Raw genomic sequence first — 19320 nt, forward strand, 5'->3', positions numbered from 1 at the left:
AATTACCCACAAATTCACTCAAAAAAACAACTAAAAAATTACCTTCAAATCCATTCAAATCATCTCCCCAAATCATCTCCCCTAAATCTACCCAAAAGAACACAACCTTAAATACTTCTATATTTATTTTTTGTAAGTGCTTATACAATATTCACCTAAATCAAGATGTTTTATAAAATTTAGACTCAAATAAAAAATTAAAATACTTTTGGATTATACAAGTTTATTAAATCAATGCTCAAAAGAAAAAGTTATGATTAAACTACCTTGAAAAAGCATTTACGCATATAATACTTATTTTTTATACCTCTTAAGTTTATATTCTAAAATAAAAAAATATATAATAACTTTCTTGGTTTTAAAAAAATAAATTTATGATTTTCTTTCATAGTTCTTTAATTATTCATCCACTACAAAAAAATATAGCAACTTTCTTGTTTTACGAGTTTGAGTCTCATATAGACCATTCAATTCAAAATTTTCCAATTTCCCAGACACTTAAGATAAAAGGATCTTAAGAAATTTTTACCACAACTTTAATTTATTTCCTTAATCCTATTCGATCGTTTTTGCTAATGAAACTGTTAACTTATTTGTTTTCCTACCAAAACATGTCTCGGATACTGGCCTACAAAAGTTCAAGCAAACTATTGAGTAGCCATGAACATGTGCAGGACAGAATAACAAACATGCACAGAACAAGCATACGCAGAAGATAAACATCACATTAACGTTCTATTCCAAAGCACGCCACAAAGACATCCTTATTAAACTAGATACCTAGTTTTTCATTTTTCCTAGTAGAACCAGGTTGGTACACAGAAACATAAAACAGAAAAGTAGTTATGGAGCCCCAGATAAAGGTACCATGACTAGATTATCAGAAGGGAAGAAATGGCAAACAGGGGAGGTTCCAGGTTCAACTTTGAGAACACGAAAGGACACGTGATCTCGGTCCCACTTAGAGGTGTCCATGTGGCAAATAGCTGCAGCTTGAACTCTTCCTCCATTTTCACCCTTCACCAACACCTCGTAGAGACGGGTGTCACTCTGCTGACTGTGGCAGTAAAAAACTGCATAAGGGTAAGGCATAGGGTGACACCCTATAACGTTTGGAACCGAAATCACTTTCACTTCTGATACGGTATAGTTCTGTAAAACAGCTGTTGAGTTTGTGAGATGGACAGTGGTCAGAACTTTGAACTGTGTGTTTGAACCAAACAGATAGTGTGCAAAATCAAACAAGGACTCCAAAGATGTGGCACAGAACTTGGTTTCTCCTTCCATGTTTTCGAATTCGCATTGTTTGAGTGTATACTTCATAGCCTTGGCTTGGGGTGAGTGTTTTGGGATGGAGAAGAATTTCAGAAGGTATGGTAGGTGTTTTGAGGAGAAGGGAACCTTGTCAGTTTCTTCTCTGGTTAGAAATTTTGGAGACTTTGAAGAGTTTTTCTTGGAAAAGTAGATGGGCATGATTTTCCCAACCTTCAAATCATCTGGGGTGAAAAACACATTCAGTTCAGGGGCCATGTGTTTGTGATTATCACTTTCAATGATCTTTTCGCTTTTATATTTCTTCCCCTTCTCCTTCTTCTTGTCGTCATCATCGTCGTCGTCATCATTTTCATCCTCGCCCTCATCATGGACATGCTTCTTCTTCTTCTTCAAGCTTATATCAGCGCCTTCAAGCTGAATAATGCTGTCGAGTACAAGACCCTCTGTTGCAAACTTCTGCAAATTATAGGATGCTTCCTTCAGTTCAATTTCTCTGCTTGATGTTGTGGATATCTTTCTAGCTCCACCCTCTTGCAGAATCTGCAACGTCAACCAAGAAGACAAAGAAAGTTTAATAATCGAAGTAGACCATGCAAAAAATTTCTGTAAAGTCAATCGCTGTCAGATCAACAACACGATGATAAAAATTAACTAACGAAGCAAAATCGTTTCAAGCAAAGGAAAAAAAGCAAAAGACAAAAGAACATTTTCAAGAACCAGAGGAAGAAAAGCCAAGTTGTAAGATCTGTCTATGGAAGTCAACAGAGATATGGCTTAGTTTATTTGAATAGCACAACTGGATCTTACCAAAAAGATGAGTAGGGTGCATAGGATGAAGCTCCAAGAAGCAAATCCAAGTCTCATCTTTTCTTTTCCTTGAAATTTCTGGTTCTTCTTCTTTCAAGCTTGTATGAGAAAAGGAGCAGAGACCATTCAAGATATTGGGTTATAGGAAAACATGAAAGCTCGCAAATCAATATTCAGAACCTTCTGGTGTCACAGTTTTCTGCACTTTATGGAGCTGCTTTGGTGGTATATCTTCCTATTTTATATTTTACATGAATTAATGGTAAGGTGATATATTTTTATATTTATTTGAAAGTTAATATAAGATAAAATAGTTATAGAAAATAATTTTTTATATTTTTAAAGATTAAAAAATATAAAAAGATATGAAAAATGATTTAAATAAATATAAAAATTTTATTAATGTTGTTAAATAGGTTGAAATTAATGATTTAATTCAATTTATTAAATTTATTATGGGTTTGAGTTGGATTAAATAAAAAAATTTAATATTAGTGAATTTTAAATTTGATTTACTATTTTTCAAGTTTAATTCGCGGTGAATTGAATTATTTCATCACTTTACCTCATTTTGTTTTTTAATTGATTTTTTATATTTTAGAGTTTAAAATAATTTTGGAATATATTTTGATTTTATTGTTTTTCTTATTTTAAATAAATTTTTGAATTTAACGTGATATATTTATTGAAATTATTTAGATTTGAATTAGAAAGTTATTATTATTTATTTAGAATTTAAAAAAAATTATCACTAATAAATCATGAATGAGTGAATTAACTTGTTTAATCTGCCAATCATAATGTGTTAAATCAAGTTCTAATTTTTTCAACTCGTTAATAATAAGTGAGTCGGATTGGTTCGATAAACCATTTTGACAACACTAAATATTTGTACTGTCAAAATATCATTTTTCTTTTAAATAAAAAAAAGTTTTTCTTAAGCATTTTTTAAACATAATTTAATGTTTGATTATATAGTAAATTAAGAAAGAATATGAATTTATTCTAAGTTAAATCAAATTTATTATATGTAAGAATTATACAAGACGGTTTCTTATCATTTTCACTATTCATTTTTTAAAATACAATAATTTTATTAAATGACTATCTTTATACATTATATTTGAAGAATACAAAGAATAACGAAAAATACATTTATATATATGAAATGTATTTTTGTTATGGATTTTGGCCATTTTTAAGTAATTATAAAATGTAGGAACTCGGTTAACATTATATGGAAGAAAATTTTGAATAAAGCGTTCATTAGTCCCGAAATTATGCCTGTTCAGAAAGAAAAAAAAATCAAACTGGAGTTAAGTTTTATACGAAATTTAAATCCTGGGAATAAAAGCACATGATGAAGAAATAATATTATTGGGGTAATATATAATATATACAGTGTCGGTGACGTCTAATTTATTTATTATTCTCACTCAAATACACATAAATAAAGAATATAAAATTTATACATAGACTATAAACTATTCTCGTTTATTTCATTCAAATTTTATTATTTTAAATTTCATTTTCTTATACTTTTTGGTTAGAAGGTATGGTACGAGGATCATATGTTTCATTTTTAGTTAATAAGACTATCTGTTGGATGACTGTTTTATTTTTATTTTTTGTCAGTAATTATTCTTTAATGATGCTGTGTGAAGATCTATGAAAACAACTTATTTATTTATTTATTTTATATTAATTTTTATTGGTCGATTAAAGAAAAAGTTATTAAAAAAGTTTCATTAAAATAAATAACATGTCTTAGATTTTTTTAATAAAATATTTTTGTAATTGAAATTTTCAATAAAATAATAATAAAATTTTATTCTAAACTATATAATTTTGTAATAATTTAGATTTTATTAAATAAAAAATTGAGATGTTTAGACAAAATCAATTATGTTAATTTTATATATAATTATTCAATATATAGATTAATATATATATATATGTGTGTGTGTGTGTGTTTTTTTTTTTTTTGTGTTCGTGCTTTTTAAAAGAATAATATTACATTTACTTTAAATAAAAATATATAATCATTTTATAAAGCTGGTCAACTAAGTCTACCAACCTACCATCCAAATTAATTACCATTCAAACCGTAAGTTAAAATATTCAAATAAACAATGATCTCATACAATTTAAGAGACAGCTTGTATATAGTTTGATCAAATTAATTTTGTAAGCAATGATCACGTCTAATGGTAGACTCAAATCTATTTTAATTGCTCTAATAATAATATCATTAGGTTAACTATCATGTTAATTAAATACATTATCACCTTTCTTCTTTGTCAAACATACATGTAACTCACCTAAGTCATCTCATTAAAATTAATAAGAGATATTAATTGCACGCACCGTATACACAATTTTATACAAACTTAATTACATACAGCAAATAAATTATGGTATAGTGATGCAAGGAAAGAAAAGTATGTCGTACAAAAGGTGTTCTTAATGTTTGTACACATACTAATGATTTATCTGATTAGTTGAGAATAAATAAAAGGAAGAGTGAAGATGAAATTAACTTTTATTATTTGATAATAAATAAGGGAGTCAGAATAATTTTTAAAAATATGAAATTCGTGGTATTATTATTTTTATATATTGTTTAGTTACTTTTAGTCGTATTTTTTTTTAATTAAGTATTTTCAGTTTTAATTTTTTGTCAACCGTTTTTTTTAAAGTGGAATGAAAAGAGGCAAATGAATAAAAAATATGATAATATTATTTTTCTTTACTCGTTCTTCGTTTTAATTTAATTATATATTTCTCTATTTTTATGTGTGTTGAGTTCTTGCCACGCTTATCTTGACTCGTATAAACAAATCATGTTGGTTCAACATTTCAAGTCTAATTATATATATATATATATATATATATATATATATATATATATATATATATATATATATATATATATATATATATATATATTGTTTGACCAAACTCCATATTTCTTATGACTTAAAAACCCTATTGAGTTGCATGAACTTCAAACACTAGTAATAACAAATGACGTTGAATCAAGGGATTTTATTAAAAACAAATATATTGAATAAAGATAACAAAATTGTTCTAACTCTCATACAATGAAAATATTATAACTTCTTACTTTCATCACCTACTAAATTATCATGATATTTATTAACATAGATGTTTCTAACTAGAAAAAAAAAAAAAAAAATATATATATATATATATATATATATATATATATATATATATAAAACAATCTATAGATTTATTTTGTTTTCATGTGTTTCTTTATTTGTAGTAAAATTTTCTTTATTGCTAAGATGAAGTTATATATAGGTTTTATGTCCAGATAAATGTTGGAAGCTCCACATCAACTAGAGATAATGTCAAATTATAATATATAAGTGAGGTGCAAACCCCACCTTCGCCGGTTTTGTGGGGTTGAGTTAGACTTAAAATCACTTTCTAATATGGTACCAGAGTCATGGTTGTAGCCTATCCTAACGAGACCTATGTGGACATTTTGTTTCACCCATTGTTGGGTCACTATCAGACCACTAATTAATTCTACTATTGCGCTTGAGATGTCTATACCTCGACGGAGGTGTGTTGGAAGTCTCATATCGACTAGAGATAATAAAGTCAAATTATAATATATAAGTGAAGTTCAAATCTAACCACACATACCGGTTTTGTGAGGTTGAGTTAGGTTTAAAGTTCATTTCTTAACATGAACGACACTTTTAAAGTAAAATTGGTTTTGACTAAATTGGATGGAATCCCATTGTCTCGTTTGTGTCACAATCAAATATTTTGACTATGGAGAGTGTGATGTATAGTGGGAAACGAAGAACGTTGACGAAACTGTTGTTGCTGCGCCACTCAACTTTTTCTCAATGGCTGAAATTGAAATGCAAACTAATTGAAATGCACAAACACAGCATTATCATCGAATCTGCCAAACTATCTCGTTTTCAACCATTCTCATTTCTTCCAAAACCTTTTCTATAAACTCCTTTTGACCTTATCGTATCAAATTCACTCACGCCATTACCACAATATTTTCGTCAAACCCAAACTATTTTCTGCCTCTCATTTTCACCAGCATATGTTAAATCAAGCAAATGCTGCAGAACATGTGGAAAATGGGAAAACCTATACATACTGTATCAGATATTCAACCTTTCTTCCACTATATCAAATTTTTCAGAAAAAGCATCTACATCTTTATTCACCCCACGTTCTTTTTTTTTTTTTATGCGATAAAAAAAATAGTATTTCTTTAGATATTAACTTAACACATAACAGATGGTTTCTTTTTATAAAAGAAATAAGTAGTATTTATTTTGAATGACTTCAACATCACTTATTTATTTAAAGAGAAGAAGTTGAAAGGAAGGCAAAGTTGGAGGGGTTATTTGCAAGATGTGTATGGAATTTGATTTAATATAGGCTTAATATCCTATATTAATATCCTATATTAATATCCTATATCAAATTAGTCCATCGTTTAAAAAGTGCGTCAATTACGTCCTTACTTAATAAATTTTATATCAATAAAATCTCTTCCGTTAAATCCGTACAAACGACGTTAATAGGAGAGAGAGAAAAATAATTAACGCCGTTTGTACAGATTTAACGGAAGGGATTTCATTGATATAAATTTTATTAAGTAAGGACATAATTGACGCCCTTTTTAAAGGATGTATTAATTTTAAGTCTTTAATTTATGTGGTGAGGTAAAGAGTAAGGTGTTATTTAATTGGAGGAATTTATAATTTAAAGTGATGAAAACCCTTTTTTGAAAGAAGAAAAATAGAAGAAGTAGGGCACCTGATGCAGAAATATAGTTGACTTTGTGAAAAAGAAAAGTACAAGACAAGCATATATGCCAAATAGGTATGCCGTGCATGAACATGTGAAAGGGAACAAAACTAAGTGCTGCAACTACACTTTTATCCCATTTATTTATCACCATCACATTCATTTTCTTAGTTTGCACGTTTCAAGTTGACTTTTCAAATAAATCCATATGTTTTCTTTACTTTCTTTAATACAAAGGCTCGACTGAAAGTGACACTACAAAAATTATTACCGATTTATAATATATAAAGAAATATGCATTTCATTCTCACCTGAGTTTATTGTGTAATAGACAAAAAAAAGCTCATTTTTTTATTAAAATTTAAAATTTATTTTATTTTTACTTACAAATTATTAGTGTTGTTAGAATGAGTTCAAATTCAAGAATCAACTAGACTTGTTACACGTTTAAATCAGATTAGATTAAAAAAATTACAACTTTTAATTTAGACAAAAAATAACCAGATGTTGATACAAACAAAGTCTCACAATCGAATAAAATAAGAGATGAACATGAGTTTATATACATATAAGATATCTCCATTAATAAGAAATCTTTTAAAATGTTACCAAAAGTAAAACAAAAAGGCTTTATAAAAGTGATAAACTCATTCATAAGTTTTAAATACTTTTATGATTTTAATTTATATATGAAGTTTAACATTTGTATTGTATTTAAATTAGATGAAAAGAGGTTAATTTCCAAAATTATTTTTCCTTAAGAAACTAATTTAAGTTATAGACACCAAAATAAGAATTTCTTAATAAAATTTTGATACTATTCTTCTGTTATAATTTCTAAAATATATTAAGTTTATATGGCACATGTGAACGAAATTGATATTTTTTTTAAAATAAAAACTAAATTGATACAAAATAATATAAATAGGAACAAATTAAACAATTAAACCAATATATATTAACTTTGATATATTAAAAATATATTGATATATTTCTATAAATATTCACTAAAAAGTCTAATAGATAATTTAAAAAAAAAAAAACCTTTCTTGGAGTGGATTCAAATCTTTTTCATGTTATAGCTCACAACCCTTATATAAAATACCCATTGGGATGCCTCCCATTTTCACTACATTTATAAATTAAAGAAAAAAAACCAACTGATTGCTTTATGCCATGGGCTTGCACTGACAACAGCAAATTATAAATTATTTATAGAAAATTATATATATATAAAATAAATTGGTATGACTTTTGCACGTGTGTGGCGGTTGATTATGTGTCTCTAACTAATTGAATAATTTTGTCAATAACTGATTTTCACTAAATACTATAAAATATTATTTGTGTAAGCGCGTAATAGAGACTTTTTCACAATTTTAAGACACAGACAACATTAAATTAAAAGTCATGTTTATATGATCACCTTAAATATATAATTATATTCTTTTTATTCTTTAATATCAAGTCTGTGCAATAATATTGTTATGATCATTTACTAGATATTCAAAATATTATCAATTTTGAAATTTTTATTTATTATGTTTTTATTTTCAAAAAAGATGTTAGTAAAAAAAAAATAAATTATTTTAAACTTTTATTTTTAAGTGATATAAAATTATTAAACATGTTATAAAAATAATTAAAATAATATTTATTAGATGTATAATGTGTATTTACCTTTTTATTAATTTCATTTCTGTCAAACATTTTATGATAATTAATTTTTCCTAGTATACCTAAATTTATATATATATATATATATTATTTTTTTTCTATTTCTATTCCATCTAGATGCTCGGTACTCTTTTTCTGTTGAAATTTCCACTTTCCTACCTATGCATTAAAACATCATTCAAGTTTGTACAACACTGCCAACCACTTAAAATAAGAAAATCATATAAATCAATTATTTCAATACAAAGTGATGATATTATTACAAATATTTGAGAATTACAACTATGCTAAATAAATAATTTTAAAAAATTATTTAACATTTAAAATTTTTGGAAAATTAGAAATTAATACAAGTGAGACTTCTGGCCTTCTTCATTCAGTCAAAACTTTTATTTCTTGTGTGGCGTGTACATGAACAGTGAAGATTGAATGTGGTGCGGCCTAGCAACTTTTTCTTATCTCCATATTTTAATTAATATTTTAATTCAGGAAAATATTGAATGTAACAAATGATGTCGGTAAAGAAGAAAAAAATATGTCGAAATTTCTTGGAACACTAAAATTTATTTAAGAATTATAATATTTTTTACTAAATGGTTTTTACGCGGAAGGATGATTTTAATGTTTTAATATAATATAATGATACGTTGATACTATTTTTTTTATAATATTTTAACATCATTTATTAATTTATATTAGTATTTATAATTATTATTATTGATGATAAAACAATTTTAGACCAATCATAAATAACACATAAATAATATTATAATATTTTTAAAAAATATTATCAAAATACCATTATCGTTTAATATATACTATGTAGTTGATTTTTATCTTTTTCAAACTGGTGTGATGACATATATAAACATATATATGTGTGGACAGTGGGTCAGTTGTGGGTTAAAGAAATATCCAGAGGCTGACGACTCTGCACAGATTAGCGTAAACATGAAGTCGAATTTTGGTGTTTTCGTACTTTTCTCTCTTCTACTGGTACCTCTTGAATCTGTTTCACAAACTATGTTGTTCTTTTGTACTTTGATTTCTACTTTTGCCAAATCTAAGGCTTCTGTCTGTGTTTAAAATACCTTAAAGTTTTGTCTTCATTGAAACTCATAGGTTGGAAGTTTGAGCAGCGCAAGAAAAGACCTGAAAGGATATTGGGAGGAGACGATGAAGGAAGAAGCTATGCCAGAAGCAATTAAAGACCTTATCGAGGATTCCCATGTTTCAGAAGCAGGGAAGGATCGTTTTGTTAGGGACTTCGATGTAAAACCTAATGTCATACTATATCACACCCATGTTGTCCCCATGAAACAGATGCAGCAGAAGAATCAAGACTGAAGCTCCCATACACATATATGCAACAAATGTGAGGGATAGAAGTCTTGTTTAGCACCAGATTAATTACTGTTTTTAAATTTCTACTAAAAGTTTGAAGCCCTTTTAGTATAGATGTAATAGCTTTTAATCCTGGTGTTTATCTAGTAGTAATCCTTCTTTTAATAAATTTGCAGCATCTTGCTTTTAATCAATTTCTCACAATAATACTGCAGAATACATACTTTTCTCAACTCTCCCTCTCCCGATATTGTTGAGAATCCTCATAGATTGTTTGGTGGATCTCACAGATTAAAATAATCGTGTTTTTTTTTATCTTCTAAATCTCACAATTAATACATTTTTTTTATCTTCTAAATCTCACAATTAATACATAGTTGTCCAGAAAAAATTCAACTGGATGATGCTCTAAACTTCTAATGAAATTACTCCATCTATCACGTATTCATCTCTATATTTGTTTGAGATTTTTCTATGGAAACACAAACACACAGAAAAAGAAGGAATATAAAACCATTTTCTTAAAATCAAATAGTTAAAAACAAACAAGAAACATTCTCGTTCGGTTTCACAATAACAATATAATTAAGTTTTGTAAAAAAAATAATAATAATTCACTATTTTTTGTTATGTTTTTAGTGAAGCATTCATTATTTTTTACATCAAAATCAGTTTAAAGTATATTGTTTAGAGTATATAAGTAGTTAATATCACTTTATAATTTTGTGATGTAATAGTTTTGTGAGCTTGAATTTAATTTAACATAAGTCAATTTAACAAAAAATTTTGTTTGTTCATTTTATGTATCACCCACTTAACATTTTAAACTTAAATTATAATTATTTCATGAACATAATATAAGTATTACTCAAATAGGATACGAGCGAATAAATTGATAACTTAAAGAATATTAATACTTTATATATATATATATATATATATATATATATATATATATATATTGTTTATATTGATTTACTCACGTGTGCTTAATCTCTTACAAAATTTAATATAAAATATTATTATAGTCAAATTTGAACAAAAGTCGCATAAGTGTTTCTGTCTTAACAAATATATATGATACACAATTTTAGCTAAAGAGAAGTTATATGATAATACTGATATGATAATTATTTTCCATGTTGGAGAGGAGAAGTTATGTTTATCAGAATGGTGTGTGAAGAATGAGTTATTTTAGTTGAAAAAGAAGAAGATGAAAGTGAGAAATGATGAACACATGAAAAGACGATATACATATTCTGTACTTGGTGGCTAAGGAAAGATGCTTTTCGCCTTAATCTTTATTCCATGCAATAAAATACTTAGATGACATAAAGTCTTACGTGTAGCTTCGGCCTTCCTTTAAATATTTGATATTATTCCTTCTCTCTATAATAAACAAATTTATGCACAAAGATTGAATTTCGGGTACGTAGGGATATTTCAGGTGATTTTTCCTTGCTGCACCCTATCATTATTAATTGCACCTCCACGTAATAAACTCTTTCGGTTTTCAAAACTGGGAATGCGCAAAGAAGTTATGAGGGTGCAGAAATTTGGGAATGTGCAAAGAAATTATGGCTGTGCAGAAAATTGGGAATGCGCAAAGAAGTTATGGCAGTGCAGAAAATTGATATGCACAATGAAATTTGTAGCGGTGCAGAAAATTGGGAATGCGCAAAAAAGTTCATTGGCAGTGAGAAAATTGGGAAGCGCAGAGAAATAATGGTGCAGCAGAAAAAAGGCCCAATTGATTATGTCTGGGTTTTGATGAGTGTTGGGCTCTAGTTCCAAGCCCATTCTCTTTTAGATGTGTTGGGTTTCTAGGATATTTGGATATCTTGAATATGACTCTCTTCAAGAACAACTTCCAAGAATTCTCTGATTCTTGCATCCATAGGAACACTGCAACAAAGAAATTGGGAAATAGCAAAGAAAAAAAAATAATGATACTTTTTTGACAATATTTTTTTTATAATAATTACTTTATTTATATATATATATATATGGATGTAAAAATATATGTTGAAAGTCTTATATTAGAGAAAGACTAAAATATATAAATGTATATTTTATTTTACAAATTAATTTTATAAAATTAAGTTAATTTTATATTTTTTAATAGTAAATAATTTTATTTTATTTTTCTGTATTCATGGGTAACACGATATAAAGATTTTACTTAATGAAAATGTGGGGTTGGGTGAATCTAACTGGGATGCAACAAAACAAGTCGACAACAGATTCAAACAAGGTAGTAGTTGTACATAATGCTAACACTTTTCGTATGATTGAATTAACAAATAAACCAAATATTTATCTATTCTGTATTTAAATGAATAAAGTGGCAAGTTGTTGACGGATCTCTATGGCAGATTTTTGTGTCGACAAATAAAGGTAGATCATGACACATGGACATAAAATAATTAACATTATCACTAATTTTAAACATGGAGAGATTTTGGCAATGTGCTGCTATGACTAGGTTGTTTCAATTTTTTTTAATGTTTTGGCTCTATTGTCCTTTTTTTCTCTTTTACAAATATTTAAATATCAGAAATTCTATTAAAAATTTTAAAAATTTGAAATACTTAATAAAAATAAAATATAATAACAACTCAACTAAAAACCTTCACATTTATTAAAAATGTGTACCCTATTCAAAATTACATAAATAAATGTAATACTTTTATCTCTTAGGTTTAGTTTGAGATAGTAATTGATGTTAGATTATGTATAGAAAAAAATTAATAATAAATAAATAATTAAACTCTTTAATCAATTGAGTAATTTCCAAGATTTTATCAAATAATATTTTGGATTGATCTTGATAATTAGAGCTTAGTAATCCAGTTCGATCTAGTTCTGGTCCACTACGGGATTGGTGGGTTAAATAGGTTGTCTCACTCGCTCCCTTAATTATAAGTTTTTTAAAATAAAAAAATTATAATTTTTTAATTCAAATCTAAATAAATTTCACTCTAAAATGATGTTAAACCATTCAAAATAAAAAAATATATCATAGAATTCAAGTGTAATAAAAAAATAAGCATAAAAGACAAACAAATAAGTTTTTAATATTGATAATTTGTGTATCACTTGTCCATTTGTAATATTAGAGTCTTGAATAGATAAAACTATAATATTTTTTGTCTCTTAAAACATTTTTTTTATTTCATCTACAATATAATATTGTTAATTAATAATATTGAAATACAAAATAATAACTAACTAAATTAAATTAGGTGAGTTTGTGAGTCAATCCAGCTCATCACGGGTTCAACCCGGTGAGTTGGGTTCTAAGTAAGTCGGATTGAAAATTAACCCACATAAAAATATTACATTTTCTTTAAACTCAACCCAACTCAAACTCTAGTGGGCCGAGTTGGCTCGCGAGTTACAACCTATTTTCACACCACTATTAATAATAATGTAAATGGATAAATGTATAATCTTTAACATTATTAAGCACCTTACATTTCTCCTTAAAATTTTTTTTTGACCAAGATGAAAGAAGGAAGCATTAATATGTATGTATTTAGAGACGATAACTACAATTTCTTTATGTAATATTGGTAAGTTGTTTGTTTAATTTTAATATTTTTAATTTGATCTCTTGTTAAATTAAAATATTATTTATAATTTTTACACAGTTAATCTTTCATAATACATGTATCTTTAATCATAAATTTAAATTAATGAGTTTTACTCAAAGACTGAAGTTAGTAAGAAATCTAATAATATGGTAACACACGGTATATGATGGGGTTCAAATTATTTTTCCAAGAATAATCTATATTTTATGAATTAATTTAATAAGTTAGATCAGTGTTGTTAATTAAATGTTTAAAATGATTAATTGTTTTATACATGTGCTTGATTTCAATTCATTTATGGAGTATGTTATTTGTATCATTGATTGGTTTTATGACCGTGTTTTATACAAGGTAGATAATATTATAAAATAAAATAAAAACGTGCAAAATAATTATTTGTTTCAATATGTAATATATTTGAATGATTAAATAAATATTATGTCCTATAAATTTATATGTTTGTATATATTTCAAGGTTAATTTTTCAATAGAGAGCTCTTACTCCTTCACTTTCTCTCTTTTTCACATACATAGAGCCCTGACTCCCTCCTTATTTCTCTTTGTTTATTCTTTCATTGAACATTTTTGTGGTTAAAATTTCATTGTTTTTGTTTTTTATATGTGTTTTGTATATGAATGTATGTGGTGTGTTGTGTTAGGGGAAGAATAAGAGAAATGTGAAGACTTGAACGGATGTGGGAAATTCGTTCAGCCTTCAATGGATCTTGAGATCTGTCCACGGATGTCGAGATCCGTTGAAGACTGGACGAATTTTCCACATTTATTCAAGTTTTCGCGTTTTAACTCTTTTAATTTTTCTTATTTTTAGTTTATTAATTTTTTTTGTAGATTTTAATTTTTGAACATTGTAAATGTTTATTTGTGTAGATTTACATAATCTAATATTTTTTATGTATAAAAAAACTTTAAAAAATAAAACAAATTGTTCAAAGAAAAAAAGTGAGGAAATGAGAGCTAATTAGGTTTTTAAAAAAGTGAAAGGTTGGAAGATGTGTTATTCGGTAAATCTTTACATCAATTCAGTAAAACTTTTAACTATAAGATAAAACGAAAATGAAGAGGCGAGGGAGCTGGTGTGGAGGGAGTATCCCTCTTACTTTTTGCATATAAAATTGTTAATATTTAAAAATTGATGTCACGCTATCCATTATTATTATTGTACTTTAATTACACGAAGGTCCACTTTGATCGGATCTTTTTCAGCGAATCTTAGTATTGACTGTGTTTGTTCTATCTGATAATAATTTCACTCAATTATTTTATTTTACTATAAATTTGATAACATCATACATAGCAGCTTAAATATTTTATAATATATACGACGATAATGCTTAGATATTATCTCTTCCTTTTCAACTGCCGTTTAAGTTTTTCTTAGAAATCAGTAAACATAATAAATAAATCATTTTAGTAAAAGAATTGTGATTGTACGTTAAAGAAGTAGGGATGTAAGTTCGATTACTCTGAAATGAATACTTATTAAGGAATTTACATTAGTTTGTTAAACAATCGTGTGAGTTTTCAATTTTTATGAATAAAAAAATGAAGCTAATTTTTTATTATTTTATTTACGTTTATTATTTTATTGAGTAATAAATCCATAAATCTGAAGAATTTATCGAATCATGGAGGTGTAATTAAAGTGTTAAAGGTTGCATTGGTCACTTTACGCTATTTAATATTATCTTTTTCTTTAAAAATATAAAAGTTAATTTTTTCAAAATATCATTTTACTTGTATAAACTCTTTTTTTCTTATTACTATTTTCTAACCTAGTATGGTTGAAAGAATTTGTTGTGACAATTGTAGAGAGGGACAACACACATATACACATAAATCTCCATATTGGTAAGATATTGTCCGTTTTAGGTCAAGCTTTTACATATTTATTTTTGATACCACTTCAAAAAGCTTCTTACCAATGGAGGTATTTTATGTGTATATAAACTCATATCGATATCTTATTTTATCTAATGTGAAATTTTGTTTGTATTCAACAGCAATAACGTGCAAAGAGATACCTAAGCTAATGAATAGGCTATAAATAGAGAAGGTTACTTGCAAGTCCTTCACATTTCAACACTCTTCAAAATGAGGTCTTTTCTTGCTCTGCTTGTCCTTTTCAGTCTTCCTGGTATGTTTTCATTTCTCCTACCTTATGCCTTAACTTTACTTACATTTACATTTTATTTCCAACTCAATTTTACCATTCTATTTATCTTTATAATTGTCAAATATTTGCATTATAAATTACGTTCAACAACAACTTTGTCCTATTTTTTTTTCTATGAATGAAAATTTTATTTAATGTCCAAGTAAGTTACTGGCTTAAATTTTGAACGTTACTGGCACATAAGCCTTCCCATAGAAATTACAACCTATGCTAATTCAAATATCATAAGACATAAATTAGATCAAGACCTGTATAAAATTTTATGTAGTAAAAAGTTCAAAATTTATATTATTGAAAAAGAATTTCAAAAGTAAATGTTCGTTTTACATACTTACTTATATATATAAACGTTTATTATTATTATTAGCATAAATACAGGTGTTATCGTGTATGTATGTAAGTATTTTTAAATATCTATAAATTATTTATATTTTAAAAATAATCATTCAAATGGTAAAATTAAGAAAAAAAACTAAAAATGTATGCAGTTATGGATAAAATTAATTTTAGTTCTTAAAATAAAAAATATTATAAGTAATATTATGTAAATAATTGTTTATTATGAATAATCATTTAAATTTGAAAAATATAGTTATAAAAGTGTAAATAATTATTTTATAATAAGTAACTTGTTTAAATTTAAAAAGTAGTTACTAAAATAATAAAATTAAAAAATATTTTTTTATTATGAATAATTATTTAAATTTAAAAAATAGTAATTAAGAGAATAAAATTAGAAAAATAGAAAAGACACCAATGAAGTCATATCGTAGTTTCTTAAAATCATATATTATTCATAAATTTTAAGCATTTTTATAAAGAGTCAAACCTATAAGCTTGTGAACAATGATGTGTAAAGATCTTATTTTAATTAAGTAAATTATGTCATGTAAGGAAAGTTAGATTTATCTCCTACAATATATAATTGAGACAATTCTACCTAATCCTATATGCCGTAAGTAGTAGTTACATTTTCTTTTCTAGTTTGTTTTACATGGAATTTTTCTATGGGGCTATTAGTTTATTAATATCTATAAACATAAAGCTATGTACATATATATGCCTAAAACTTTATGCCAAATAAGATTTTTAATTAATTAATATCACGAGTGAAAATTTTAAAAAGTCATGCGAAATCTAAAAACAAGATTATGTTAAGGTGAACAACAATATTTATACCTTCAATAATTCTCTTTAAATGTGTTATACATTTTAATTAAGTAAATTGTTGTTTAATATCCAGCCAATTTTTACATTTACTTATCATATTATTTATTTTTTGTTTAAATGTGACTCGAATTATAATATTTATTTTCGAACGAAAACAGTGACATAATTTATTTAAGATATAGTATACTATGATTTGCCTTTTGGTAGTAATTAATTTTGTTTTTTTCTTTATTCGAGAAGTTTGCAACAAATGTGGAATCAAGAAAAATGGGAGGAGAATATTGGAAAATGGTCACGAAACATCAGGATATGCCAGAAGAATTTAAAGGTCTTCCAACTTATGAAAATGATGAAATTTATGTTAAGAGGGAAAGCAAAGTTGATGCAAAGGAAAAAAATAAAGCTATGAAAATTTTTGAACCAAGGCCTAATGTTTCAGCTTATGGTGATAATGATGTTCAAGAAAAGGAAAGAAACCAAGTCGACAAATATTTTGAATCAAGACCTAATGTTTCAGCTTATGGTGACAATGACATTGATGCAAAGAAGAAGAAAGAAGTTAAAGAAGATTTTGAACCAAGACCTAATGTTTCAGCTTATGGTGACAACGACATTGATGCAAAAAAGAAGAAAGAAGTTAAAGAAGATTTTGAACCAAGACCTAATGTTTCAGCTTATGGTGACAACGACATTGATGCAAAGAAAAAGAAAGAAGTTAAAGAAGATTTTGAACCAAGACCTAATGTTTCAGCTTATGGTGACAACGACATTGATACAAAGAAGAAGAAAGAAGTTAAAGAAGATTTTGAACCAAGACCTAATGTTTCAGCTTATGGTGACAACGACATTGATGCAAAAAAGAAGAAAGAAGTTAAAGAAGATTTTGAACCAAGACCTAATGTTTCAGCTTATGGTGACAACGACATTGATGCAAAGAAAAAGAAAGAAGTTAAAGAAGATTTTGAACCAAGACCTAATGTTTCAGCTTATGGTGACAACGACATTGATGCAAAGAAGAAGAAAGAAGTTAAAGAAGATTTTGAACCAAGACCTAATGTTTCAGCTTATGGTGACAACGACATTGATGCAAAAAAGAAGAAAGAAGTTAAAGAAGATTTTGAACCAAGACCTAATGTCTCAGCATATGGTGACAATGAAGTTGGTGTAAAGGAAAAGAAGAAAGTTGTGAAAGATTTTGAACCAAGACCTAATGTTTCAGCTTATGGTGATAACAACATGGATGCAAAGAAAAAGAAAGATGTTGAAGGAGATTTTGAACCAAGACCTAACGTGTCAGCTTATGATAATGATAACATCAAAGAGAAGCAAGAGGATAAAATTATACCAAATTTTCAATTTACCTATGACGAATAAACGAAGAAAGCTATAACTACTATCAATGATATCACTTAATAATAAAGTTTGTGTGCAATGTATCCAATGAATAATATGAAATAGTATATTATGGTTTTTATTTAAAGAATTATGATTATAGTTGATTGCTTATTATGGTTAAGAAAATAAAAAATATAACTTATTTGAAGGTAGATTATTAATAAAAAAATCACAACAAAATGGAATTAAATTTTTGTTTTAACTTTTTTTGAAAAGTTAAAACCTATTCTCTACCATAATTTTTCAAGGAATCAATAATCAGTTGAAATATTTTCTGAATTAACTTAAATCATTCTGGGATGTAGCACTTGCATAATTTGGTTATTTGAAGACTCTATACGAGTTCTGATAGCTCAGAAAATTCACTGACCTTTCCAAATTTTACTAAATGCATCATCAAGAGATGGTGTTTTCTGCTGATGGTCATTGTATCTGTTGATTTATAAGGAGTTCTGTGGCTGTTTTGTGTTGATTGATTTTGCTGTCTGTCATTTAGTTAGCAATAAGATGATCAACTGTTTAAACATTTTTTGAACTTTTAGCTAGTGATTGCGTTTTGTTGGAAGACCAGGGTTATGATTGTTAATTTCCTACTCAGTTGTATGATGTGTCTGACGCGCAGATTTTTATCTATGTACCAATTGCTTCAGTAATGGAAAATTTGGCTCTGGCATGTCTTCCTTGGAGTTTTTACTCAGGAGACTCTCTTGCTCGATGAAGCATTATTATGAAGAAAATTGGAATGAAATTTCAGAATACGTTGCAACAAAATCAAAAATCTCATAGTATATTACACATTGTTCAAATGCTAATTGAGGATGCCTATGTTGATTGTCGCATAGAAAAAAAAATATTACACACCAATTTTTCTTACACTTCTCTTTTTTTTTTGTCTTACCTTCTCTAAATTTCACTCTCTAGTACCAGTCAGTTGTTTTGGACAAATGTTTCTTGGAAAAATCTAAATGCCCGTCTATGAATATATTTTTTCACGCAAAATATAGACATTTTTTAGTAATCGTATCTAATATTTGACATCTATTTTTT

At 26.8% G+C, this 19320-nt stretch overlaps 3 protein-coding genes across 3 annotated transcripts; 2 read left to right on the forward strand and 1 right to left on the reverse strand.

Annotated features, from left to right (window-relative positions):
* Positions 1-705: 705 nt before the first annotated feature.
* On the reverse strand, positions 706-2299 carry LOC148204297 (BURP domain-containing protein BNM2A-like). The gene is made up of 2 exons (XM_088107455.1): positions 2083-2299; positions 706-1815 (listed from the first exon to the last, which is right to left on the reverse strand). The coding sequence occupies exons 1-2, from the start codon at positions 2137-2139 to the stop codon at positions 844-846; spliced, it is 1029 nt and encodes a 342-aa protein (XP_087963581.1). The 5' UTR covers positions 2140-2299; the 3' UTR covers positions 706-843.
* Positions 2300-9437: 7138 nt separating this feature from the next.
* On the forward strand, positions 9438-10112 carry LOC148204298 (organ-specific protein S2-like). The gene is made up of 2 exons (XM_088108069.1): positions 9438-9570; positions 9697-10112. The coding sequence occupies exons 1-2, from the start codon at positions 9451-9453 to the stop codon at positions 9919-9921; spliced, it is 345 nt and encodes a 114-aa protein (XP_087964195.1). The 5' UTR covers positions 9438-9450; the 3' UTR covers positions 9922-10112.
* Positions 10113-11517: 1405 nt separating this feature from the next.
* Positions 11518-18252, forward strand: LOC148204299 (uncharacterized). The gene is made up of 2 exons (XM_088107873.1): positions 11518-11682; positions 17119-18252. The coding sequence occupies exons 1-2, from the start codon at positions 11518-11520 to the stop codon at positions 18250-18252; spliced, it is 1299 nt and encodes a 432-aa protein (XP_087963999.1).
* Positions 18253-19320: the final 1068 nt, after the last annotated feature.

The sequence above is a fragment of the Vigna umbellata genome, chromosome 2 (genome assembly GCF_029865625.1).
Source record: "Vigna umbellata cultivar VRB3 chromosome 2, Vumbellata_1.0, whole genome shotgun sequence".
In the NCBI taxonomy this organism is placed as follows: domain Eukaryota; kingdom Viridiplantae; phylum Streptophyta; class Magnoliopsida; order Fabales; family Fabaceae; genus Vigna; species Vigna umbellata.